The sequence below is a fragment of the Rosa rugosa genome, chromosome 7, assembly GCF_958449725.1.
Source record: "Rosa rugosa chromosome 7, drRosRugo1.1, whole genome shotgun sequence".
Lineage (NCBI taxonomy): Eukaryota > Viridiplantae > Streptophyta > Magnoliopsida > Rosales > Rosaceae > Rosa > Rosa rugosa.
This window is the reverse complement of record NC_084826.1, coordinates 7,843,630-7,869,458: the sequence shown is the minus strand read 5'-3', so window position 1 is coordinate 7,869,458 and position 25,829 is coordinate 7,843,630. Positions and strand designations below refer to the sequence as shown.

General features: G+C 38.4%; 5 protein-coding genes and 1 non-coding gene across 8 annotated transcripts; 4 read left to right on the top strand and 2 right to left on the bottom strand.

Moving 5' to 3' along the window:
- Nucleotides 1-297: 297 nt before the first annotated feature.
- Nucleotides 298-3,656, top strand: LOC133721424 (uncharacterized). Its single transcript, XM_062148040.1, has 6 exons — nucleotides 298-469; nucleotides 1,233-1,328; nucleotides 1,589-1,764; nucleotides 2,270-2,467; nucleotides 2,728-2,787; nucleotides 3,258-3,656. The coding sequence occupies exons 2-6, from the start codon at nucleotides 1,238-1,240 to the stop codon at nucleotides 3,420-3,422; spliced, it is 690 nt and encodes a 229-aa protein (XP_062004024.1). The 5' UTR covers nucleotides 298-469; nucleotides 1,233-1,237; the 3' UTR covers nucleotides 3,423-3,656.
- Nucleotides 3,657-7,238: 3,582 nt separating this feature from the next.
- Nucleotides 7,239-8,294, top strand: LOC133722757 (uncharacterized). Its single transcript, XM_062149626.1, has one exon. It carries the CDS (start codon nucleotides 7,239-7,241, stop codon nucleotides 8,292-8,294), a length of 1,056 nt encoding a protein of 351 aa, XP_062005610.1.
- Nucleotides 8,295-12,487: 4,193 nt separating this feature from the next.
- Nucleotides 12,488-15,341, top strand: LOC133719710 (CBL-interacting protein kinase 2-like). Its single transcript, XM_062145879.1, has 2 exons — nucleotides 12,488-12,644; nucleotides 13,373-15,341. The coding sequence occupies exon 2, from the start codon at nucleotides 13,803-13,805 to the stop codon at nucleotides 15,216-15,218; it is 1,416 nt and encodes a 471-aa protein (XP_062001863.1). The 5' UTR covers nucleotides 12,488-12,644; nucleotides 13,373-13,802; the 3' UTR covers nucleotides 15,219-15,341.
- A 993-nt stretch (nucleotides 15,342-16,334) lies between these two features.
- On the top strand, nucleotides 16,335-16,428 carry TRNAY-GUA (transfer RNA tyrosine (anticodon GUA)). The gene is made up of 2 exons: nucleotides 16,335-16,371; nucleotides 16,393-16,428. It is a non-coding gene; the product is annotated as a tRNA-Tyr (tRNA).
- Nucleotides 16,429-17,602: 1,174 nt separating this feature from the next.
- LOC133721590 (flotillin-like protein 4) lies at nucleotides 17,603-19,453 on the bottom strand. The gene has a single exon (XM_062148248.1). The coding sequence runs from the start codon at nucleotides 19,264-19,266 to the stop codon at nucleotides 17,827-17,829; it is 1,440 nt and encodes a 479-aa protein (XP_062004232.1). The 5' UTR covers nucleotides 19,267-19,453; the 3' UTR covers nucleotides 17,603-17,826.
- A 520-nt stretch (nucleotides 19,454-19,973) lies between these two features.
- LOC133719701 (uncharacterized) lies at nucleotides 19,974-25,597 on the bottom strand. Of its 3 annotated transcripts, XR_009851398.1 has the most exons (5): nucleotides 25,409-25,597; nucleotides 23,571-25,265; nucleotides 22,183-23,231; nucleotides 20,615-20,941; nucleotides 19,974-20,369 (listed from the first exon to the last, which is right to left on the bottom strand). XR_009851398.1 is itself a non-coding variant. In XM_062145869.1 (4 exons), the coding sequence occupies exons 2-4, from the start codon at nucleotides 25,071-25,073 to the stop codon at nucleotides 20,806-20,808; spliced, it is 2,688 nt and encodes an 895-aa protein (XP_062001853.1). In that variant the 5' UTR covers nucleotides 25,074-25,265; nucleotides 25,409-25,597; the 3' UTR covers nucleotides 20,527-20,805. The 3 variants fall into 3 exon arrangements, 2 of the variants coding, with proteins under 2 accessions (XP_062001853.1, XP_062001854.1); XM_062145869.1 differs by lacking the exon at nucleotides 19,974-20,369 and having other exon boundaries at nucleotides 20,527-20,941; XM_062145870.1 differs by lacking the exon at nucleotides 19,974-20,369 and having other exon boundaries at nucleotides 20,527-20,938.
- Between the last annotated feature and the right edge of the window lie 232 nt (nucleotides 25,598-25,829).

Sequence of the window (25,829 nt, the reverse complement as noted above, 5' to 3'; positions counted from 1 at the left end):
TAAAAACGAATAATAATAATTGAAGGATTTTCATCAAGAAAATCTTCAAAAAAAAAAAAAAACCAACCGAATCATATGAGCACAATGACACGTGGAGATGTATGAGAGGTCGTTTTGTAGGCTGGAAACCCCACCCGAATCTACGTGTTGCTTTAGCACATAGAAGCTTGACCCAGAAAGGTAGCTGTTGTATATAACAAGCCAACAATCAAAGCAACAACGCTTCAACAATTCAACGCCTTCGTTTTGCTGCTCAACCCCAACCCCAAATCCCAGGAACACCAATTTCAGGTAAATATCTGTCTCTCCGATTCCTCAGTATTTCAGTTACGCGCATCTTCGTTTGCTTTGCCAAATATCATCGTAGGAACTTCAAATCTTGTCAAAAGTTCGATACTTTTGTTTCATGGTTTTGCTTCCCCACGTTTTCTCAGCCGCCAAACACCAAAGCTGAAATCTTTAAGACTTTGTTCGTATTCCCCTATATTCTAATCAGCTTTTGATTCATTGAATTGCTAGATGATCAGTTGCTTATGTGATTGATAAAGACTCATGCTTTGTTTGATTGGTGATTGACTTTATAGCTGTTATTGCTTTTACTAGTTCATCAAGTTATCAAAATCATGCATAGCTGATTCAAATAGTATTGGGGAAAGAAGCAGAAGTTGAACTTGTGGTAGATTTTAACAAGCTTACTTTGAAATAGGTGGGCTCTCTTGCACTTGATGTTACAGTTGCTATTGCTTATAACTGCATAATTCATCAAAATCATGAATTCAAAGAGTATTTGGGAAAGAAGTGAACATGAGCTTAGGCAAGTGTTTTACCGTTGCTAGTGAGTACTGAATAAGGGGTTCCGGCCCTGACCCTAGTACCGAGCCCTTATTGGGTTCAATAAGCCGCCCGGGCTGTAATCTTTCACCATAGTGTCTAACTTTTGCTTATGTAGAAGTAGATGAAATCTTGCAACAGGATGCTATCACCTTCAACTTCACCAGTTTCTGCATTCGAATGAAGCCAGTAAACTATGTTTGACCCTCTTGTTGTTGAATCTTGTTTGCACCTTAAGCTCTCCTGTTAGTCTGTTACAGTTCAAGATTATCTGACCAACACTTTTTTTTTTGTTTTCTTTATATTGAGATGCTAGATTCTAATCATTTATGGTTTGCTATTGTTGGACATACTATGAATGCTTTTATACTGGCCTCTAATCTTGTTGAGTGGAACTTCAGGCACCATGGATATGAGAGTTGGGTTTGTGATTCTTTTTGTGCTGGGAGCCAGTTGGGCTTGTGATGCTAGACATGTGGTGGAGCTTAGTTTGTCAGGTAAAATCTAGTCATTGCCCATTTTGTCGTCCAAATATCAGTCTTCAAAAGTGATACGCTAACATTTCCTCCTATGAGAACAAAATCAGTACTTACATTCAAACTAAATAAGAGTTTAAAATCTAGTGTGTTATGCACATTTCAGTCTTTCTAGTGGACAAATCTCTTTCTTATACAATGAGTTGATTGCTTGATTAATACTGCTACATCCTGGTTCTTGCAATGAATAACTTAATTGATACCTTTTCCTTCTGGATCAGTGCAAGAGGGGGAACCTCAAACTTTGAAAGAATTTTCTGGGAATGAAAATGTTTGCACATTATGTGAGGAGTTTGCATCTCAGGCACTTGATTACATCAGTGAAAACAAGACTCAGACTGAGATCATTGCAACTCTACATAACACCTGCTCTCAATTGAAGTCTTTCAGCCAGCAGGTACTCTTTTTCTAGTTGCATTGATAGGTTTGTAGAATCATGGTAAATTAAAAGAATGTCTATGATTCCAGCCATCAAAAATCGTTTCTATTAGTTGTTTGGCTGAGTGAGTGGTCTCAAATGGTATTTTGGTAAATACATTATGAATGATATTGATATGTTAGGTTGAACAATCTTGGATGCCTTCAGCATAAACAAAGTGTATGGTTTTGTAACTGAGCTATGAGTTTTTAGAGCTGTCATTTGTCAAGTATAACTGCACTGACTAGATAGCTGTAAGGGATTGTATGCAGGATTTAGCACCATCTAAAACATTGGCATGAATCGCATGATTACTTTTTGCATTTTGCATTGATCAGCATATGTTATAGAACTGTAGATAAACTATGAGGGATTATATGTAGCATTTGGCACTGTGTAGCATTTGTATGGAATTAATTACTATAAGAAGCTTTCTGAGACAGTTCTGAATGTATTTTCTTTTTCTTTTTCTCTTATGGGACAGTGTGTCACTTTGGTGGACTACTATGCTCCTCTCTTCTTCCTAGAGGTTACCTCTGTAGAACCAGTTGATTTCTGTCGGAAGGTCAACCTATGTCAGCAAGTTGCAACATTTTCTTCGCAACTCCGTGAGGACAGCTGTGGATTATGTCACCGGGCTGTTTCAGAAGTATTAGCCAAGTTAAAAGATCCTGATACACAGGTCTGTACTTTCACCCATAATTATTAATTATAAAAGAAATATCCTTAAATAATCAGATTTTGATTTGCCATTTGCCCGATTTCCACTATCCACCCTCTGATCAAACAATTGCCTTTTACTTTCTTTTGATCTCGTTGCCAGATTGGAATACTCTAATGTTTTAGTACGACATTATTTATTGGACATCTTCATTGCAGTAGCATTCAGAAATATCTTACAAGGGTTGTAGACAACTTAAATTCTTCTTTCTTTTTTGTCAGCTGGAGATCATTGAGATTCTTTTGAAGGCATGCAATTCTGTGGAGAACTATGTCAAGAAGGTAAGGACAGTTTTGAAAGTCGAAATCTATAGACTGTATTCATGGACATGTTGTTTAATTGGTCAATGAATCTAAAAATCAATATCCATGTGAGAATTTTATTGTTGCAGCATTAAGATCAACCAGTTTCTTTGTCATGGCCCTTCGGAACTCGTTAAGGAGACTTTCTCTAGTTTTCTTATTTGTTGGACATTTTTTTTTATAACAGCAATAAGGTTTATACATATTGGTTGTTTAAGGTTTACATAGTTGCGGTAGGAGGGATACAAACGTTGTTGAAATACAGTTACATATGGTTGGTGGTAAGACATTGTTGAAATAGCCATAAAGAGTTCCATAAGAATTCTTATTTGTTGGACATTGTAAAGGTAGGACGGGTGGGGATGGGGCAATGCAAGCACATCTCTTTTCTATGATTTCGGTGTTCCATTAGTTTCATTTAGACTCTAACATGCTATACTATTTGGCAGTGCAAGAGGATCGTTTTCGAGTATGGACCACTATTCCTTGTGAATGCAGAGGAGTACCTTGAGAAAACAGACATATGCACCGAACTTCATGCCTGTAATCCAAGCACAGTTAGTACGATGGAAGCATCATCGTTGGATATTGGATCCATGCGGGCCGACTCTTAGTCTTGGCAACAAAAGATATACTGGAATTGGAATGGTGCTAGTACCACACGCTCACGTATTGTTACTCTTCTAGCTGTGCATGTGCGATCATATGTTTGTGACTGAAGACATGGTTGAACATTGGCTGTAAAGATTCGCCTACAAATTGTTGAATCCATCGTTGTAAAATATGTAAGATAAATTCAAATGCTTGCATGAAAATGTTTGATCCTCTAATGTCGTCTCTTTTATCTATGATCTCAGTGTCTGCAGTGTTCTTCATCAGTGTCTGCAGTTGTGGTTGTAAAAGCGCTCGAAAATTACCTTTTTTTACCTAGAAAATTGAAACAAAACTTGCCGCTGGATTGCATGAATATCTAGGTGTCTATGCCCACAGGATACGGCCCCTACGTGTTACTGTAAATCTAAAATCTAAAATCTAAAATCGCTTCTTTGGTTCCGGCCTAGGCTTCAGAGTTGTGGTATTCTATGCAAGATGCTGGCAGAAATCGTGTCCCGTGTTTCTGGTTCACTGTCAACTTATCATCTAGATATTTGAAGTGCTTCACTATTCGTGTGATTGTTGCTTCTTAGGTTCGCAAGTGTTGAATATTGCATGGACAAAATTTTGATAAAACATCTGTTTATGGCTTTGTGCCTAATTCATTGGCAAAAGTGCTCGCTAAAATAGTATGAGAAAAAACGTATCCGGTACCCATCCTGATGACGCATGCGTCGTCAAAACTGAAATGCCAATGACAGTTTGTTGCCACAAGTGCTAAATAAAGATAATTTATAGAAGAGACTTTAACGAGGGTCTTTAAAATGAGAACTTCATAAAGACTTTCTAATCAGCGGTTGTGAGACCCATTTTTTGATTACATTTTGGCAAATCAACCATTAGATGTTTAAGTATGCATGAATAGATCACTTCTGAAACTTTTCTTCCAAATTGCTAATCTTTAAGGTACTGAACTAGATCAACTCAATGGACAAATCAAATCTATCAAATATGCACCTTTCATGTTCATATATGATAAGTTACGATTATGAATGTCTTAACGATTATTATTTTGGTTGAAAATTTGCAGAAATGATCTACTCATAAATATCTAATTATATAACGGTTGATTTACCAAAATGTGATTGAAAAGTGGGTCTCACAACCATTAATTAAAAAAAGTCCTTATGAAGTCCTCATTTTAATAGTCTTCATTAGAGCCCCATCGATAATTTATATCCCACCTTTGCCGTTGATTTGCTCATTGGCAAAAGTTTTTGCTGGAAAATAAAATAAAAATGTATATACCATCTTTGGCAAGAAACAACACACCCTTCACGTTTCGAGATAAAAATGGTAGAGTCAACACCTACAGAAATGCAACGTGAGGTTCTTCCTACCATGCAAGGTACCACTCCCCAAGGGGATACCTAAAAGAATTTCAACGACGAAGAGTTTGGTGAAACGCCACACATATTCTGTAAATGAAGCACGACTTGAGGGAATTGTCTACATTTTTAGTGAACTTTATGTCTAACTAAGTTTGACGCCTACTGATTTTGAAGGCATCAACATCAACCAAGAATTTAATTAAATCTTATATTAATGGGGTAATCTAGGTTTGAAACAAAAGGAATATAATGATCAATCTCAAAGCGCAATTTCATAGAAAATTGTAGATTATCCTCATCATAGGTGTACGTTTACTAAACGCAACCATCATTGTATATGCTCCTCTTTGCGTATGGCTTGAAATGGTCGCCTATTTGTTTCTTTGATTATTGCATAACAGATTTGAAAATTCATGTGTTCGGACTATTGTTTATGTGTTTGCCCTCGGATGAGCTGGTGCATCTTTCCTCCTTCAACATTAGAGGGAGATGGTCGACAATGATTGTGATTGCTTGTCTCTGGACTCTGGTCTCTGGACTCTGGTCCAGAGCATAGAAGATGATACTTCAATTATTGGGCTTATAAGTTTAGGGTTTAGGGTTTAGAGATAATTTGTATCTGATTAGTGGTTGCCATACAAGAAGCTCACAATGAAAGCTCTTCGTTTGTCCCGTTCAGGTGAGGAGTGTCTTTGATTTCACTTTCGCGAGACACCTAGAATTATCTAGGATGCATGTGCAAGTCGCAGACTGCCGTATTTCTCGACCACGTTCGGGCTTTACCCCTCCCCCGGCTGTGCTCTTTACCGATTAACAGTGAGAGATCAAGCTCTCATAAAGACTGAGTTTCAACCCTCTTTCTCAAACAAGAGACTTTTACTTGTAGGCTCCATTGCCGATGAAAGAGCCTCTACTGTATAAAATTAAAAAAGTTGTCCTATACTATACAATAGAAATGAGCCTCTCTCTCTCTAACTCTCCTATGAAACGCACACAAACTCTACTTGAGTGAACCGTTTGGGATGTTAATACTTGATCTCTAAGCTCACATCATCAGTACTCAGCAATTTGTTGAATCTTATATTAATGGGGGATTTTAGGCCAAGGAAGGTGCCAGCCAACTTGATATTATTATTTTTTGTTCATCTTTTCCACCACAAGGCAAATTCATAATAGCATTGAAGATTACAAAAATTGTTCTCTGCTCTACATGATTTAGTGATTTACTACAATAGAAATATCATTACGGATGCGACATCCTACTCCAGAGTTCTTCAAGGATTCATCGAAAAACAAAAGCTACTTTGACAAAGTTCAATACCCATCACTTCAAAATTGATTTCTTACTTATTTTAAATACATATACTAAAAGCTAAACCCTCAAGAATTATTATTGGATGTCTCTAGAAGAAGACTATCTATTGATCCCACAAGCTGAAGTTACTTAATATACTAAACCAAACCAAAAATCTCATTGACTTATACTAGCAACAAGACCAAGAAAAAAGACTCATACTAGCAACCTCTTACTTGGCATTGAAATGTCTTCTTTTGCAGGTGCACCCATTTCCTGGCCTCTTCAACAACTCAAAGCTTCGGGTTCCTACTTCTCAAACATGGAAGGAGAGAAGCTTATGTTAGCTAGTCTCTCTATTTGAAATTTTTGTGTACCAACAACGCTTACTTGATTTGATGACCTTTTTTTCTCAATTATCTTCCAAATATTTGGATTACGTGCTTCAATATATATATATATATATATATATATATATATATATATATATATATATATATATATATATAGCTTGGATAATGTACTTGTGAAATTGTTACCCTACTATACAAAAAAAACAAAAAAGTGCATTTGTGACACTACTTGTGCAACAAATACACTACGATGTCTTTATTATAAACATTTTTACCCGCTATATCTACGCGAAACTATTTACTATATGGATTTAAATAACGTCGCATATATTGTCATATATACTGCTTATATAGCACATACTCGGGAAAAACAAAACAGAAATAGGCTTGTTGTTTACATTAAACCTTATAGTATGTTCTAACTTGAAACATGCATGAGAAAAAGAGTATTTTAGGAGTTCGTTTATGCATTTAACATTATGCTCTATTGGCTTATTGGTGATGGAAAGTTGGTGAATTTATGGATGGACAAGTGGTTGAATGCCCCCTTAATTGTAAAATTACAGGCTCCGAATTTTCCCAAACGTTTGATGAGTAAGGTGGAAAATTTTATTACTAATCAGCAATGGACCTTGCCCAGTGAATTTTCAATTTCGTTTCCGGTTTTGGGGGCTGAAATTCTTCAAATTCCACTACCAATTGAACCTGAAAATGATGTATTAATTTGGGAGCCTTCAAGCTCAGGTTCTTTCTCTTTTTCTGATGGATACCATCTAGTCCGACAATCATTTTAAGAAGATGAGTGGGTTTCTAAGGTATGGCATTCTTTCATTCCGCCACGGTTATCTTTACTGGCACGGCGCCTTTCCTATGATAAACTACGTACCTACTGATGTGCAACTTCAAAAACGGGGTATCCCAACAGTGTCTGTTTTCCAGCTTTGTACCTTTGGCTATGTCGAGGATTCTACTCACTTATTTGTCACTTGCTCGTTTGCGCAACATGTTTGGAAATGGCTAGCATGTTGTTTTGGGACTATCTTACCAACTAGTGGCACTATTGGTGGGTTATTTACCTCCATTATTGGCAAGTCCTTCTCTCCCCAACTAAAAAATATTTGGCTTGCTAGTTGTCTCTACACTCTTATGGCTATATGGAAAGCTCGCAATAAGCTTAAATTTGAGGACCAGTGCCCTTCCCTCATGCGAATTTTCAGCTCACTAAAGGCTTGGCTTCTCTTTTCTGCTCCTTACATGCCAGGTTATTCGAATGGTTTGGTTGACACTCAGTTGTTGGTTGGGTTGGGTATTCAGCCTATTCCTAAAAACCGAGTAGCGCCTCGGTTAGTTCTCTGCCACCCTCCAATTTTTCCTTGGATTAAGTTGAATACTGATGGTCTTGCAAAGGGTAATCCAGGACCTGCAGCTTGTGGTAGTGTGTTTCGTGACACCCATGATCATTACCTTGGCGGTTACTGTCAAGGTTTGGGACACAAATCTGCCTTCTACTTAGAGCTTATGGGTGTGATCATTGGGATTGAATATGTCTTCCAGTATGGTTGGCGATGCCTCTGGCTTGAATGTGATTCGACTAGTGTAATTGCATGCATCAAATCCTCATCTTTTGTTCCACCTTGGCTGCTTCGAATTGCATGGCTTACTTGCTTAGCATGTATTAGAGCAATGACCTTTCATTGTTCCCATATTCTTCGGGAAGGTAATACGGTGGCTGATAGAATGGCAAACATGGGCTTACTTTCTCCATCCCTGGTATGGCATGCTTCTCCTCCGCCTAATATATCTCTTTATCTTTGTATGGATGATCTGGGATTCCCTTACATTCGTCATGTTTAACTCCCTTTCTTGCATGGGCATTCCTTATAATGCAAACGCTGGTCACTATTACTTGGACATGATGTTACAGGGGTTATTTGGTTTAATTACGAAGCTGGGTGCTGATGGCTTCTCTTGGCAGATAGGGCAATTTTTGTTTTTTCTTCCATTGTTTTGCTTTGCAAGCTGTTTAATTATCTGGAAGTTGGGAAAATTTGAGGTTCTGCTTCAATTTTTTCACTTCCTTTTGTCTTTCTTTATAGCTTTTGGGGTAAGGTTTATGTCCCCCCTTCTTTTAGGTTATATTTTTTTTTGTTATTAATAAAATAAAAATAAGGGGACGGGCGGTGGGTTCCCAGAGTGTGACAAACCTCTCTCCTTTGGGATAGAGGGTGGGATTTGTTCCCTACATCGTTTGCCTCCGAGGAGCTAATATCGCTTAATCCCTTATTCAAAAAAAAAAACAAATAATGCTCTATTGCTTTCTATTATAGATTTGTAGTAACGAAATGCGTTTGAACTATCTTACATGTAGGATGCAAATCATGCAATAGTCTTTTAGATATGAAAAATAAGTCTCTATGACTCTGTCAAGTCAACCTCTGCAGAAATGTAGGCAAGTGTTCATCCAACCAACCATCAAACTAACCCACCTCCCACGCGAAACATAATTTTAAGCGATGAAGTGCCGTGTAAAGGAATGGAAGCACGACTTGATCGAAGGACTTACATTTTTTTGGTCAACTTCATATCTAACCAAGTTGGACGGACGCATACCCGTTTTGAACTTTGAAGGCATCAACATCAAGTAACTAATTAATTGAATTTTATTCAATGGGAGAATTAATTAATTTAGGTCTGGAACCAAAGACTCGGAATATGCCAGACACCTTGTTCCACCACCTCAGAGGCTCAGATCTCATACTCATAAGAAAATTGTAGATTACAAAAGTTGGTCTCTGCCTTACACGATTACTAAACTCAATTATCATCATATATTCCAGATGCGACATCCTACCCCAGAAGATTTCTTAGGGATTCATTAAAAATGAACAGACAATTTTGGCACTTTGGCTTTAGCTTTGCCAAAGTTCATATAGCTCATCAATCATTTCAGGAATATCATATATTATATAACTATAACCTCGATCATGACAAGAGAATTATTAGAGGTCTCCAGAATCTTGTGGGAGACGATGGATATCCACGAGCTTAAGCAAGTGAGTTAACAAGAGGCCAAAGACTAACAACGAGACCTCAAACGTGTATGGTAGGTATGCATCGCCAGTTGAGACCTCAGAATTGGATGGCTGCGTGTTAGCACTTAGTACAACGACCCAGGAAGGTGAGAGTGTGAGACCCCTTACTAAATTCCAACTGATTCACCGTCGTGCTGTCATCTCCTCATTGGCTGGGGTGTGACACGTCGAAAGATATTTTTTTTTTTTTTGCGACAAAGCACACGTCGAAAGATGTTGATGCATGAAGCTTCACAAGGCCTGCCTAATACCACCCTAAATTATCCGCACATGCCCCCAAATTTGAGTCAATTCCATTAATTTGAGCTTTGATTTTCGTCTACCACATATTTAAAACATGCTTTAGACTCTCTTAATAGAATAGGAGAAAAACCTTCATGATCTTCTATCTTGTGGAGTAAAAGCTCATTTCAAAATTAAAATTCGGTTTCTTAAATGTTTTCGAGAAAATTAAATTTTGAATGTAAACAACAGGAAACAAGTTGTAGTTGAAATCGATTAAGACTTGCGAATTGTTATTGTTTATAGATGTGTGATATATTTGATGACCATCCATACCAACCTAATAGAACTTGGTATGATATGAATGGTTACCTTTCACCTGAAAAAGTAGAAATCATACATAGGTAATATTGGGTGAGCTTTTATATGTAATTAATGTCTAATGGTGGATGTCAACCTGAATTTTTGTTTAAAACCTTTTTAGGTAAGCAAATTGTGATTACGTAGATGAACTGAATTTTTGTTTAAAACCTTTTTAGGTAAGCAAATAATGGTAATCAAACGCGTCCGGTGAATATTAAAGGGTGTGCACCTTGCAAACCAATGATTAGCATATATATATAAGTTTACATGTGGCACACAGAACATCTGGAAACCTCGGCTTAATTAGGGGTTTATGCCACCGATTAGGAGGATATACTGTGATTAACTACGGAACCCGATCAAGTTGAGAAGATTTCTTTTCTTTTCAATTTCACGCATATATTTGTAATATAAAATAGGGTGCGGCTATTGTCACCCTATCATTTTCTTTGTTCACCATACTTGCTCATTACACCCTACATTTTAATTTCAATTATTAAATTTACTTATGTAACCCATTTCTATTTCCAAGAATATCCTTATATGACATATCCAATTAAAAGAGATTTTTTTTAATGAAAATCTCGCATTTAATTTATACCAATAAAAAAATTATAATATATTAAAGTTTCCTAACAAAATCATAATCTAATTTTTTTTTTCTTTTTGTTTCAATGTTCATCTATTTCAATCTATGTCAAAAGATTAGTTAATTAACAACTATGACTCTATGAGCGATGAAGAAGATATTGAGATTTTTTTTGTCATGTTTTAAATTTTTACTTTCGGTGTTTACAAAAACTGTTACAAAGATTTTGATGTAGTTAACACTAATGATTTTGTGAATTAAATAACAAATTCATGATGAAGAGGTAACAAAAAGACAAAAAAATAGTAATAAATGCAAATTTGGGTGGAGAAGATGAAGATTAATGTTATCCAATGAGAAATTAAGTAATATTTATATTTAATTCATTGGTTATTTATTTATTTTTCCTTACAAATTTGGATTTTAGAAAATTAATGTACTTAGTAGTCATTCTACACTTGGGTAATATAGTCTTTCAATAATTCAAATGTTTGTAGGGTGAACTAAGAAAATGGTAGGGTGACAATAGACGCACCCTATAAAATATGTTCGTACAAAGGATTTCATAAATTTTGCAAAATACTATGTCATATTTTGTTCGTGTCTTATTAAGTTGTTTTGTATATTTAACGATCAACACAAATTTTAATAGTTCGGTTTTGAGCATCTTTAGCAGATTTTGTATCTTGACTCCTTAGTTATTTTGAAGAGCATGTTTAGTTTTTTTTTGTTTTTTTTTTCAATTTTAGTAGTTGCACCAGACTCATAAGTGACTCTCTATTTTAACTTTTAGATATCTCGCTTCTAAATATAGAGAGCGAGATGATGCTCTCTATTATTTTTGTTAATTTAAAACATTCATTTAAATTGATCTATGTAATTTATTAATACACTTAAACTATTATTTATTCATTCAATAAATAATATAAATTGAAAACTAGCAAAAATAAAGAGAACTGATGTAGACTCATTTCAAAAGTGGCGGCAATAACATTTTAGTTATTTTGGCTAAAGTTTGACAAAAAACTAGTTAGCATTGCTAAAGCAACTAGCTTGTAGCGGATAACAAACGGTAGGTTATCATGTGAATGATACTAAAACCAAAACTGAACCATTAAAGTTTGTGTTGACCGTTAAAAGCTTAAAATCTATTAAGATCCATTAAGAAAATAATTAATTATGGTACCTAATTATATTTTCTCAAATAACATATATATTGTAAATGACAACCAAATTGACAAATCAAGACACCTATCTAAATCTTATAAAGTCGGGATATTTTTTCTTGATATTTGGGGTTGCTATTGTGAAAATAGAGAAAGAAAATATGATAAATTAGAGAAATGTATCAGGATTTTTAATATATATTAGATAGAGAAACTCTACCTTTACAAAGAAAATCTTTATATTAATGGATCTTATCGTTTTAATGGATTTAACACTAAGTCGAATATTTAAAAATAATTTCTTTATCCTGGAAATCTGATATGTAACCCGTCAGATCTTTAACTTTATTTCTTTGCTTTGTAATGTGATATTCTAGTTTTATGATCTTCTTTATTTATTTTATATTTTGTTTAAATATTATGTCTCACAGATGATATTGATGGTAGAATGTCATTTCTTTTTCCATAATTAGGATTTTAATAATGACAATAAAAAAAAAAGAAAGAGACTGATTTTAATCTCATTATTGAAAGAGACAAAAAAGTAATGAGAATGATATTGAAATAATGGTTGGCGTAGGAGTCTAGAAAGTGAATGAGGGTATAAAGAAGAGGTGCGTGGCGCTCTTGGGCCAATACACCTTTGGTTTTTCCTTCTAAGCTAGAAGCCAACTTCGCCAGAAACACTTCAACCTCTCCCAATTTTCAGTTTCTTCTTCCTTTCTTATCTACTTTCAACTCTGAGGATTGAGATTTCTTCCTCAAATCTAAGGTAAAGTTCAAATCTTTAATTCAATTCTAGTTTGTTCTTGTTGTTTGCTGCAAAATATGGATTTTTTGTTGAGTTTGGCAAATTGGTAGAGATTTTGTTTATAATTTTCCGTATTGAGAATTGGGTTTTCCCTGTTTCTTTTGAGGATTGAGTTTTGTACAATCTTGATTCTCACAAGAAACAGATCAGTTGTGCTCGGTTCTGTTCATGCTTGATTCAACATTTAGGTTTTGAAGGTGTGCATATGTATATGAATTTCTGATATTACAATTATTTTCATAACATAGGACATAGGAGGTTATGTATATAAATTCTATACCATGTGAAAATATATAGACTTCTAAATTTTCTTTTAAGATGTATAGGTGCTAAGTCCTAGCTTGCATATGCCAAAAGATGGATTCCTTAACAGTTGAAGTAACAAAATTCCCATTTTATCTTTCAAGATGTTGAAGTACATGTTAAAGTTCATAGCTTGCAATGAGAAAGATATAGAAAAATTGTCAAAATATGCATTCAAATCCATGTGAAGTAACAAAATTCTCAATTTATTTCTAAGACGTGGACAACTTGCTAAAGTTGATAGCTTGCAGTGAGAGTGATACATATAAGACCTGTCAAATTATGGCTAATTATCACATTTTTCAGTGCTATGATTATTTATTCTGCAATATGTAGCAATTTTAAGCACGCAAAGGCTCATCTGTTTCCTTTTGGTTCTTTTTCAGGTGGAAATCTGATATATTTGTTAGGGAGTTGGAAACTTAGCTGATTGCTATTCAGTTTCTTGTCTGCATAAGTTTCAGCTACTCATCTTCTTCAGTTTTCTCGGGGTTATCAAAGAAGAAAACCTAGGGAATGCTGAAAGATGTGCTTCAAAGTTGAAAACTCTTCTTCAGTGATTGGTGAGAGTGTAGCTCTGTTTGAGCTGCCCTTGTTTACCAAGGATGAGATTGGACAAACTCACAGCCCATCTCGCTTGTGTGCTCAAATGCCGGCTGCAGTAGTCAATTTGAGGGGGTACCTCTTGTCAAAACATTATGTCGATGAGGACGGTTGATCTCATAGCCTTTTAGATTCTTGAGAATAGTTCCTATATCATATTCTAAGCTATCATATAGAAGTAACTTCTACTGTGTACAAGAATAGAAGTCGGAAATGGAAAACAAAGGGAGTGTGCTGATGCAGCGATATGAATTGGGTAGATTGTTAGGCCAAGGAACCTTTGCCAAGGTATACCATGCTAGGAACCTCAAAACTGGCATGAGTGTGGCCATAAAGATAATTGATAAAGAGAGGGTCTTGAAGGTTGGGATGATTGATCAGATCAAGCGTGAAATTTCTGTGATGCGATTGATTAGACATCCAAATGTGGTGGAGCTTTACGAGGTAATGGCCAGCAAAACCAAGATTTACTTTGTCATGGAGTATGTCAAAGGTGGTGAGCTCTTCAACAAGGTTTCCAAAGGCAAGCTAAAGGAGGATGATGCTAGAAAGTACTTTCAACAGCTCATCAGTGCTGTTGACTACTGCCACAGTAGAGGTGTATACCATCGTGATCTGAAACCGGAAAACCTACTTTTGGATGAGAATGGAAATCTGAAGGTTTCAGATTTCGGACTGAGTGCCCTTGGTGAATCCAAGCGCCAAGATGGATTGCTTCATACAACCTGTGGGACTCCTGCATATGTTGCCCCAGAAGTAATAAACAGGAAAGGCTATGATGGTGCCAAAGCTGACATTTGGTCATGTGGGGTGATATTATATGTTCTATTGGCTGGCTATCTTCCATTTCATGATGCAAATCTGATGGAGTTGTATAGGAAGATTGGTAAGGGGGAATTCAAATTCCCTAACTGGTTTACTCCTGAAGTACGCAGGTTTCTGTCAAAGATATTCGACCCAAATCCAAATACTCGGATATCTTTGTCTAAAATAATGCAATCTTCTTGGTTCCGTAAGGGGCTGGTCCAAAAGCCTGCAATTGCTGAAGTACCAGTGAAAGAGCTATCCCCTCTGGATGCTGATGCCATTTTTGGACCTGGTGAAGATAACAATTCTGTGACAGAGGCAAAGCAAGAATTAGTGCAGAAGCCGTCTAACTTGAACGCTTTTGATATCATCTCCTACTCGGCTGGCTTTGACTTGTCTGGACTGTTTGAGGAGGCTGAACAGAAAAAAGAAGTGCGGTTTACATCCAACAAAACTGCTTCAACCATCATCAGCAAGCTGGAAGACATAGCCAAGCGTCTGAGACTTAAAATCAAGAAGAAGGATGGAGGGTTGTTGAGAATGGAAGGGTCCACGGAAGGCAGGAAGGGGGTTTTAGGCATTGAAACTGAGATCTTTGAAATCACCCCGTCTTTTCACTTGGTGGAGGTGAAGAAGTCTAGTGGAGATACATTAGAGTATCAGAAGGTCATGAAAAAGGAGGTGAGACCAGGTCTCAAGGACATTGTTTGGACTTGGCAAGGGGAGCAACAGCCGCAGCAACAAGAGCCTCCACAACCAGAGCAGCAAGAACAACCACCTTTGGTGCTCCCAGTTGAAGTCGTCTCTCCCCTGGAGGCATAATCCTAGCAAGGGACACGATTGTAGGGGATTTGATTGTAGTATTTCTTATTCTGTTCTTGAGAAGCTTTAGTCATTGTGATAATTACAAGTTCCATTAATGCAAGAATTTGAATTTGTTTTCAACTTTGTGTGGGATGCTTGCAGATGAATGTATGTGAAATAATTTTTCATATTACCTTGAAATATCAGATTCGTGTAGATTCTCTAGTAAACATATATATTTAGACAGCATCGAACAGGGTAATGACTGATCAAATTTTCAGTGTCGTGTATTTTCATAACTATAATTGAGATGTTAACCTGAATACAAAGCTTACACAAGCAAATGAATCAGAGATTTAGAGCTACGAAGAAAAACCAATCCGAAAAATTAGCTAGTGAGAATGGACAGAAGCCGAAGAAGACACCAAAGTTCTCCATAGGTAGCGTCCACTTGCCATGTCAACGCATGTCCAAAACCCAGATCTCATAGCAGATGCAACCTTGCATGAGAAGGAGGGGGATGATGATGCATCTGGTTCTTGAAGACCATTATTAGAATGTGCGCATATCTCCGAGTCATTTTCCGAGGCGATGTTTCTCAACAAGAAGGAACCGGCAAGCGTGGCAGACAAGAATATCAATATGAACCGTAGGGGACACATTTTCCTTGCTTTGCACACAGGAAGTGAGTCTGAGTGAGAGAGACAGATGTGGTTGTGGTTGTGGTTGTAATGCAATGAAACAATGCCTAGTACAATCTAAATCTAAATCTAATGGATGCCTTATATAGGCTCTAACCCATGACTAGAAATCCTATTTAGTCTAGAACTAGGAATAATAAAATAAACCTATAGAGACCAAACAAGGGACTTATTCTACGCCTATGATTATGAGGAAAATAATTCTAATAAACCTAAAAATTGTAGGAAAACTATCTTCAAAAAAAATTATAGGAAACTTATTCTTGCTTACTTTCGGTGTTTCTTGTCAAGCTGAAGTCGTTTTACATTATTGTGCAGTTGTGGTCGGTTTGTTTGAATGTTTCACGCGTACAGAGAATGTATTCTACGCCTCCGTTGTTGACTCTGCTTCTTTGAGGATATATATAAAATATGTAGCCGTTAGATTAACAAACCGACCTTAGCTCAGTTGGTAGAGCGGAGGACTGTAGTGGGTTCAAAGCCTGTCAGGTATCCTTAGGTCACTGGTTCGAATCCGGTAGGTCGGATTATTTTTCTAACCTTTTTCTTTTTTTCGCCCTTCTTTCCTGTGAATGCATCACAATCGAACAGCGTAGCTATAAATGGGCTGCGGACCTGCGGTGGACTAGCCCATCGAAAAACATTAATTTATGAAAATGAAATCTACCCTCCTCCTTTCTTTTTCTAGTAAATTAAATTTTGTCTTTAATAACTTAAAACTTTGTCTTATAAATTCTTATAAGAACTTCAAAAAAAAAAAAAAAAAAGAGTGTGGATTGTAAAATGGATCACATTCCCCTTAATTTATAGCTTAATTTTAGTTTAATAATTTAAATATTCAAAAGTAGCCCACCCTAAATTTCTAGATGTAGCCCATATGTTATTAAAATATTTTAATTAACCCATCTTATTCTAAAATTCTAGCTCCACCCCTTAGTTTCAGCATGCCATGACATTTCACATGTACTCTTATAAAACATCACAACATGTCAAATTAACCATGCAAAGTCCCACTTTTATTTTTATTATTTTTTTTTTTTTTTGAGAATGAAATCCCACTTTTATTCAAATTGTTATATTTCTTAGTCGTCAAATAAGAGAAACCACTCACATTTAGTGTGAACTTTTACCAAGAATTTCCCATTAGAGACCTCGGCAAATTTAATCAAGTGGAAGCCAGTCTCTTCTTCAACTCAAAACTTATCAACTATCTCTTATGTCTCCGATGTTACATTTAATTGGCATCTTATTGTTTTTTTTATTTTTTTTTTATCTTATTGTGGAACTTCTCTCAGTTATATTATTTATTTGGTTAACTTGACATCACTTGAACTTATAGCTTGTTGATGGACGGAAGAGGATTGTATGCACCGACAGTGCAAGTGCACTGTCAGTTATTTTAATCTCTAAAAAAATAACAGCCACTCATCTAATTCACTCATTTATATATTTTAATATCAAAAAAATTACATCCATTCATATTACAAGTACCCATGCACTGACGGTGCATGAAATACACTAACGTTGATGGACACGTTAAATTCGTTGATGGACACGTTAAATTTCTTTTATATTTATATTCATCTGATGCTATGATTAGTAAAAAGCCACATTTAAACCAAGTCTCAGAATGGAGAAAAAAAAGAAAAACACACGCACACACATGCAGCGAGTCTCGGAAATCGGAATGCTCAGAACCAGTCTTGAAATAGAAACTAATGCACCATTATTTAAATCTCCGGACTAAATGATAATAACAAAGGTGTCAGATAAAACCGAGCACTAAGTTCCACGAAATTACTTGACTAAGTTCACTGAACAAATACAATATTGAATTTAATTAGTTAACGCAGACAATATAAGAAAAACACCTGTGTTGACAAGAAAGCTGAGAATTGAATTCATCTTATTTTCTGCTGCTTAATTCAATTAGGTTCAGAACTATCAGCAACTGGTAGATTGCCCATCCAAGTAGGAGGCAGCATTCCTGTTTGTTCATGAACAGTCTTGAACAATGGTGGCAACATCTTGTAAACTCCCGCAACCTCCTTCATAGCCGCATTGCCGCCGTCAGCACCACCCTCTCCGCCGTTGGTCCAGATGCTAATTTTCGGCTCAAGTCCCCGCACCGCCTCGCCATTAATACTAGCAATCTCTTGATATATCCCACGATTGATCATCAAGTAGTCTCTCACCGCTTCATAGTTGCCTCCCAATGAGTCCATAAGAGTGCGCAGGTACACACCTTCCGCTTGTCCAAGCACCACAAGTCCCTCGGCCTGTTTCTTCTTTGCATAAAGCTCTCCATCAGCTATTTTTGCCCGACCATAAAACTTGGCCTCGGCCATTGCTCTCTGCGCCTCAGCCTCTTTCTCCTTTTCGTAGAGAATTGCATCCGCGGCCTTCTGCTTTTGGTAGAGATTCCAATTCGCCTCTTGCGCCTTGGTCTCGGCCTCAACACTTGCCTTGCTCAAGAACTCAGCCTTGAGCTTCTCAGTCGTAGTCATAGCATTCATCATCTCCACATCCTTTTGCAGCTCGGCTTCTTTCAACGCCACTGCCTTCTCCGCCTCCACCTCCGCCACCTGCGCCTCCCTGGCCCACTCGGCCTTCTTCATCGCCAGCTCAGCATTTGCCTTTGCCACATCAGCTTCTCTTTGGTTCTCATAAATTTTAACCTCAGTGTTAACCCTAGCCTCCTCCTTCTTTCCCTCCCCTTGCCTTTGGGTAGATATGATCTTAGTCTCCGCGTCGATCTGCGCAGCATTCTGCAATGTCTTCCCTTGCCTGAGCTTAGAGCCCACCTCCCCCTTCATTTTAGCCTCGGCCACGTCGACCTTGGCCTGGTTGGCCGCCTCCATCTGTGTCTTCTGCCCCAAGTAACTGAAATACTCATGCCCTTCTACGTCCACCAATTGCTTCACATTGGCATTATAAATATAAAGACCGAACTGATCCAACTCCAGCTGAACCTTCTGGAACACCTCCTTTTTGAACTCTTTTGTACCTTTGAAGATCTGCTCCATGGTCATCGAGGCTGCGAGGACACGAGTCTCGCCCTCGATGACCCCCTGGACGAGCTCCTTGACGTGGCTGGAGTTCTTGTCGTGGGAGGAGATGAGCTTCGCGTACTTCTTAAGGGAGTCCTTGGCGTCGAAAGGGCCGATGGTGAAGACGGCGGGGAGGATGAAGGGGAGCTTTTCGGCGCTCATGGCTTGGACTTCGAAGGTGTAGTTGACAGGGGAGAGGTCGATGAAGGTGGAGGACTGCCCGGGGAGCACCCATGACTTCTTTCTGATCTTGATATCGTTTATTCCGAGACCGGTGATCACTAGATACTCATTAGCGCTTGCTACTCTATACATGGTTGACTGTATTAGGCCGTGGGTTTGGAATGTATCACTGTACTACTGTTTAAGGTTTTGAATGAAATCACTGGAAATTAACGATCTGATCGAGGTTCGCATGAGTTCTTCTGAAGTAGCTAGGAGATTATATAGAGGGTTCATGTTGAGTTTATTTGTAGTTGATCGAGCTCTTGCCTCGTCAATTAGACTTCTAGTTTCTGAGAAACTGCGGACTTCACGATCATCAGAAAAGTCCTTATTACCAATCAAACTTGACAGAGAAGAAAGCAAATCAAAATTAAAGACTTACCTATTCTTTTTCTTTTTTTGGATAAGAATTTAATGTACCATTTCGTATGGTGATCTACTACTCTATTTTGGTTTTTCTTTCTGGACTGAATTTCCTGATCTTTTCTTTTCTTTGGTAGAAGAATTTCCTGATCTTTTCGTTTGATAATTGAATCATTTTCTTTAACAAGGTCATCTGAATTTTCTAAATATGTGGGAATCAGGGAATGTTTCTTGTTTGCACGGTACATTCTTGCTATTGTACGGTTTGTACCTATTATTTCAACAATCAATTTCCCTTATTTTGGCTGACTTGTAAAAGTTTTCATTGAAAACTTCCAGAAACAATTGGCAAGTTTGTTCGCACTCAAATAGACTAGTCAAAATAAGGGCGTATAGTATTAGACTAGAAGAGTATGAGTGGGAAACGGTTCAGATGCTCATCGAGATAATCCTCTACCGGCTGTGTAATTTTATTGGCAACACTATCAGTATTAGCTAGAAAATACAATCATGACTGAATGCGCAAATAGGATAAGGACAATACAATGGTCAGTGAAGGCTCCTGACAACTACCTAAAGATTGATTGAACCAAACTAAATATCCTCCACAAGAAATCCGAGGAACCAGAGGGCCTGCAATATGATATTTCCTTGCTCCAAGGGCAGACAGCAGAAGGGCTCAAAATGGACGAAGACCATAACCAAAAGGAAAGAGGAAAAGTGATACTCCCGAAGGGACAAAAAAGTTTTGCCTTTTGCTAAACTGCCAGGTGCTAACAAAGAGAGAGGAGCCAAGGGCTTTCCAAGAACTCAATGTCAAACCCCTTTACCTGTGAACAGATTGTGGAAAGGTCGAGGATTAGAACTATATATAGGGAGGAGTGAAGGCACTCCTTCAGCACTTGTTAGTATGATACAGCACACCCGTTCACGGTTAAACAAAAGAGAGGACCAAGCAAGAAAACAAAAAGAGAGGACCAAGCACCATTCTGCAAATGTAGAATTTCCCCATAGATGTAATAACACCCCCCACCTCTAAAGAAAAAGAAACTAATGAATCAGAACAGTGACACACCTAGCAGTTAGCTGAGAGCATAAAAGCATGCATGTCACGTGTATTCCTATCCAAGCTAATGTAAGTAAACATCAATCTCCCTTATAAAGAAGAGCAGGAAGATACAATGCATTCAGTATTCTAAACTCTCCTCCAAAAGAGGCTATTTGCCTCCATTAGAGTGTACAGGAGGTGTGTTTCTCATTCTGTTTTCAAACATAAGACCAAAGTGACTGTACATCTGGGGTTGGCGGATAAGGACCCCTGACATGAGGCCTCAGAACTGATGGCTTTCCAACACCTTCCCCTGCTGTACCCTGCACACCGCATTCAATCGATTCCTTCCTGCTAACAACAAACCACAGCAAACAACAATTAAGTCACTCTATCCAAGCTGAACTAGAAACATTTCAAAAACAAAATATTCTTACTCCACACATAAATCAAAACCAATTACAGCATGTCCCATCCCATTATTTGATTAAAATATGCACCAATCAAACCATCCAAAAAATTTATACAGGCTGATATATAGTGTGTGTTTGGGCCTATGGCACCTAGATGAACACCTTGCTAATATGGTAATACCCCTTCTATCCCGTGACTTAGTAAGAAATCAAAGTTATCTTTTACATAAGCAAAAGAAGCAAAGAAGAGCAAACCCTAATGGGGCGTGCTTATAACAGAATAAATACACGTCAGCTAAAGTAGAAATTGCATGCCCAAACACCATTATCAACTAGAACATCTAGCTATACTATTCATATCAGTTTTAAACTACAACATAAAGCAAAGCCAGTTGAATGATGGCTAAAGCAAACAAGTCACTACTTTCTTATCAGAAACCAGTATACCGAAGACACAATAGCAAGACACGATGAAGCCAGCCAGCTTAGAACCAATTTGGAGCATCAAGTAGAACATGCAGCTATACCAATAGCAAGATATGATGAAGTGAGACAGCTTACAACCAAGTTGGAGAATCAACTAGAACATGTAGCTATACTGTTCATATCACTTTCAACTTTTTGTTTTAAACCACAATAACAACAGAAAGCCAGTTGCATGATGGCTAAAGCAATCAGCCAGTACTTGGCGAAAGCAGTATGCAGAAGACACATTGGAAGACATCATTAAGAGGACCAAATCAGGAAAGGACTTCAGAACCAACAGAAGACACATTGGCAGACATCATTAAGAGGACCAAATCAGGAAAGGACTTCAGAACCAACCAAATGCTTTGGAATAGTTGATAGCTCCAATAAAAGCTGGCTAAATCAGTGTCACTTATATAGAATCTCCTATTTCATTACAGGTTTATAAAGTGTAGCATTTTCATAAATTTCTTGAGCATCTTTGTGCTCCAAGGTCCAAAAAAGTGTTATAGCCATATTCACTTGCCCTTTTCTCTATCATCATTTGTTTCTAGTTGAAATTCTTTGTTTTAAGCAAGAGCAAGCGTTCCTAGTACTACACCTCACCATTTTACAAGGCAACAGATAATCAATCATAAAAATTTAAAGAATAACATAGAGCAACTTTTCAAACCAGCAGTAAAATGTAAGATGGATGAAGTGAAATGCACTTACTTGGACCAGCCATTTCCTGGAGACAGCTCAAACGCATGATTGGTAGTAGATCTGCTGGGACTCGCAAAAAATCTTTCATTTTTAGTAGCTTCCTCTGGAGGTTTGAGAGGATAATGGGTTTCAGCGGTTGACAATGGTGGAAAAAATGCTTTCTGTAACCAAGGATCATGATCACTTGAACCAGTCACAGGGCTAAATGTCCCACCATTATGCCCATTACCAAGGAATATGCTCTGATGCCGAGGAGAATGGGGGCCAGGAACAACCTGCTCTTCTGTTGAAAACAGTGACATATGAGATGAAGGGTGCACAAGATCATCCTTGTTGGATCTGTTCAGTTCAGGAGGTAAAAGCCAGCTTGCTGGGCCGCCTGATAAACCTAGACCTTCCTGACCAAGAGGACAACTATTCCACATTTGCCACGTACCCTTATCATTTGCATTTGCATCATCTAGGGGTGGAGAATGCATATCCTGGGCCTTTGGCGTACTTGGAACACGATTACAATTATGTTTTTCTCGTGACAAAGGTGACTCAATTGGAGATGGCTTGTTGAGATCAGAAGAAGCAGATACATTCTTTAATGTGCGAGGCCTCTCCAATCCCACATCTGTCACGAAGCCAGCCCCCATGTCTAACTGAAAATTATCAAGCGACTCGGAGACGGGCCCAAGCAAAGATACTGGATCGGGAACATAACATGGGTCTTCAAAAAGCTCTGGCTCTTCAGGTATCGGTTCATGATGCCCTTCTCCAATGCGAGGGAACATGGGTTCAACTGCAGGAGAAAAGCCTAAACTGCTGCTAGTGACTCCATTAGGAAAGGGAGATATAGTGAATGGTGATGGCAGACCAAAATTAATTGGATTGTCAAAAGATTGTATTGATGATGGTTGACCAGATATCACAGGAGTTTGTACTTCTGTTTGGGACTTTGCATTTGGTCTACTAATTACATTTACACTCGAGGATGCAGGAACGGATGATGAACGAGTAAATAATTGCTGCCATGATTTTTTTGCTGTCCCTGGCTGTGATTCAGACTGAATCTGCATAAATTGGCTCAACATTGTAAAACTTATTTTATCCACTTACAATTTCTTATAATATGCCTCAAGTTATTACAAATGAGAAGGCAACAAGTTTACTTTTTATCTTCTTCACTTAAAAATACCGACAGCATAGGTTTGGGTAAGTATTGATCACATTGGTGAATGCTCACAAAGTCAAGGCTAGCCTCATAGACGCATGGCATAATAGACATATTCGAGCAGATCCTACTATCTATAATATAAAAAATTATTTGAGAACTTAGAACTAGGCAGGCAACTGAATAAAGAGGTACTAAAAACTGAAATTAAAATGAGGTATGCAGCAAGAAAACTTACAGGGCGGCTGATACTCTTATCATCTCCATTCATAAAAGGTCTAGCAGCTACGCGTTCAGGTGGAAATAAGTCTCTCCTGTGGGCAGGACTATGGACGTGATCCACGGAAATGCTAGATTTGGTTTCTTTTGTCACTGTAGTATTAGCACCCTTTCCAAAGAAACTACCTCCGCTGAATGCTTTTGAAGAAGAAAAAATTGTACCCCTCATGCGGTCCAGGTACCTAGATCCAGCATTTCCCCTCACTGTATTGTTTGCAGATAGATTCTTTGCACCATACCCCACCTCCGTGCTTTGACCCTTGAGAAAATCTGTCCCAGATTTCGGAAGTTCCCGACGTTCATTGTCATTCTTCTTGTCAAAGTCCCGTTTCCGGTCACTCTCCTTACCTGCTCTCTTTTCCAACTCTTCTGCATCAGAATTGCTCTTGCTAGAACCCTTGTCTTTATCTTTCCTTCTATCCTGACGTTTCTTTTCTGCTTCCTTCTTACTATCTTTCTCCCTCACAGGTGGCGATGTTTTCCCACGATCTCCTCTTTCAGCTTCCTTTTTCTCATCCCTAAGTCTCCTGCGTTCCTCCACCAACCTTGCAACTTCCTCCCTTTGTTTTCTCTCTTCCTCCTCTAAGAGCTCCTTCTCTATCCTAGCTTGTCTCTTTTCTTCAGCTTTTCTGCGTGCCTTTTCTCCTCTACTCTCTTGAAAGTTGACCCCATTCTCACCCCTCTTGGCCAACATTGCTTTATGCTCTGCATCAGATGCAGCATCATCTCCTGATGTACTAATCCTAAAAATCTTTCTCCAAAGCCATCTAACACTCAAGAAAAATGAGGTCAGTAGCTTGCAGGCAAAAATAACGACACCTGAATAAGACTTCTCTGCCAAACAATTCTCATCCCCCCCAAAAACACTACTCCCATCCTTCTTCCAGTAACTAGATTTCCCACCTATAGAACCACTAACCCAATTGCCATTCTCCAACCAATCTTGACCACACATCCACCCATTCTCAGACCACACCTTCCCATTCAATATCTTTCCGCCCTTTCCAACCAAATCCCTGATAATCCCCGAATTCGAAAGTCCCATCCCAGGGAGCACAGGTAAGTCCAAAACCGGCCTCTTAGAAATATGGCCACAATACGAACACATAAACCGACCACCGCCAGGATTCTGATCCCTATACGGAGTCAAGCAATTCCTGCACCGCCTCGTTGCTGTTTTCCTCAGCTTCTGCAACTCTATAGCCTCAAACCTCTTCCTCTCCCTAAGCCTGGCATTGCGCCGCACCCTCCACGCCGAGAGCTGGGGCATCAAAATCTCGTACCAAAAGAGAGTAACCAGGAGCACAAAAACACAGGCGAGCCTGGGCGAAGTAATCTCGAATCGAAAAGCCGGCGGTAGAAGCTGAGAGAGAGCCCATAGTCCTATTAATGGAATAACTAACCAAGGAAGCATCGTAGCTACCCGGCGAGACCACTTCTGAATCACACAAAGTATACACATTATCCTCTACCCGTCGCCAATCTTCCCCCCTCCCCAATTCACCAACCAAAACCCTAGAAATCAACTCTTCAATCCTCCCAAGCAATGCTCCCAACCAGAAACCCTAACCCTAATTCGCCGCCCAAATCCACAGCAGTTAGTTCAGGTCCCTCAATGCTCCAAGAACCCTAGCACCGCTAAAATCCCGTATCCCTTAACAACACCGAAGAAAAAGACAATCATCCATCAATAACCGGCGGAAGCACCGAGAAAGCAAATCAATTTTTTTTTAGGGTTTTCAAAACAAAAATCCGAGCTGCTGCGGCAAAATCAAAAATGGGTTGAGCGAGACTTACAGATTCGAAGTCCATGCCGCGACGATGAGAGGCACAAAGTCCCAAGGCGTTAACCCGAGCCGCCACTTCGGATTCCGATTTTCGGGTCGGTCCACGACGGCCGTGAAAGCTCGTTTGTTATGCGTTAACAGCGAAGAAGAGATTCTGATGAGAGAAAAAGATAAGAGAGATGGGAGAAGAAAATGAGAGAATGTAAGGAAAACAAATTATATAAGCAATGACTGGACCGGCCGGTTCGGCTACCAGGCCTGAGTGAACCGGGTTCGGAATGGTCGGTGAGGTGAATAGACTAATGGAGGGTTGTAATGTGACGTTATTACTTGAGAAATTCCTCGCGTGCTTATCTTTGGGAAAAAGGATAAAGACCAAAGTAATTAAGACGGGTTTAACTTTAATTAGAGTGGGGATAAGTAATTAGAGG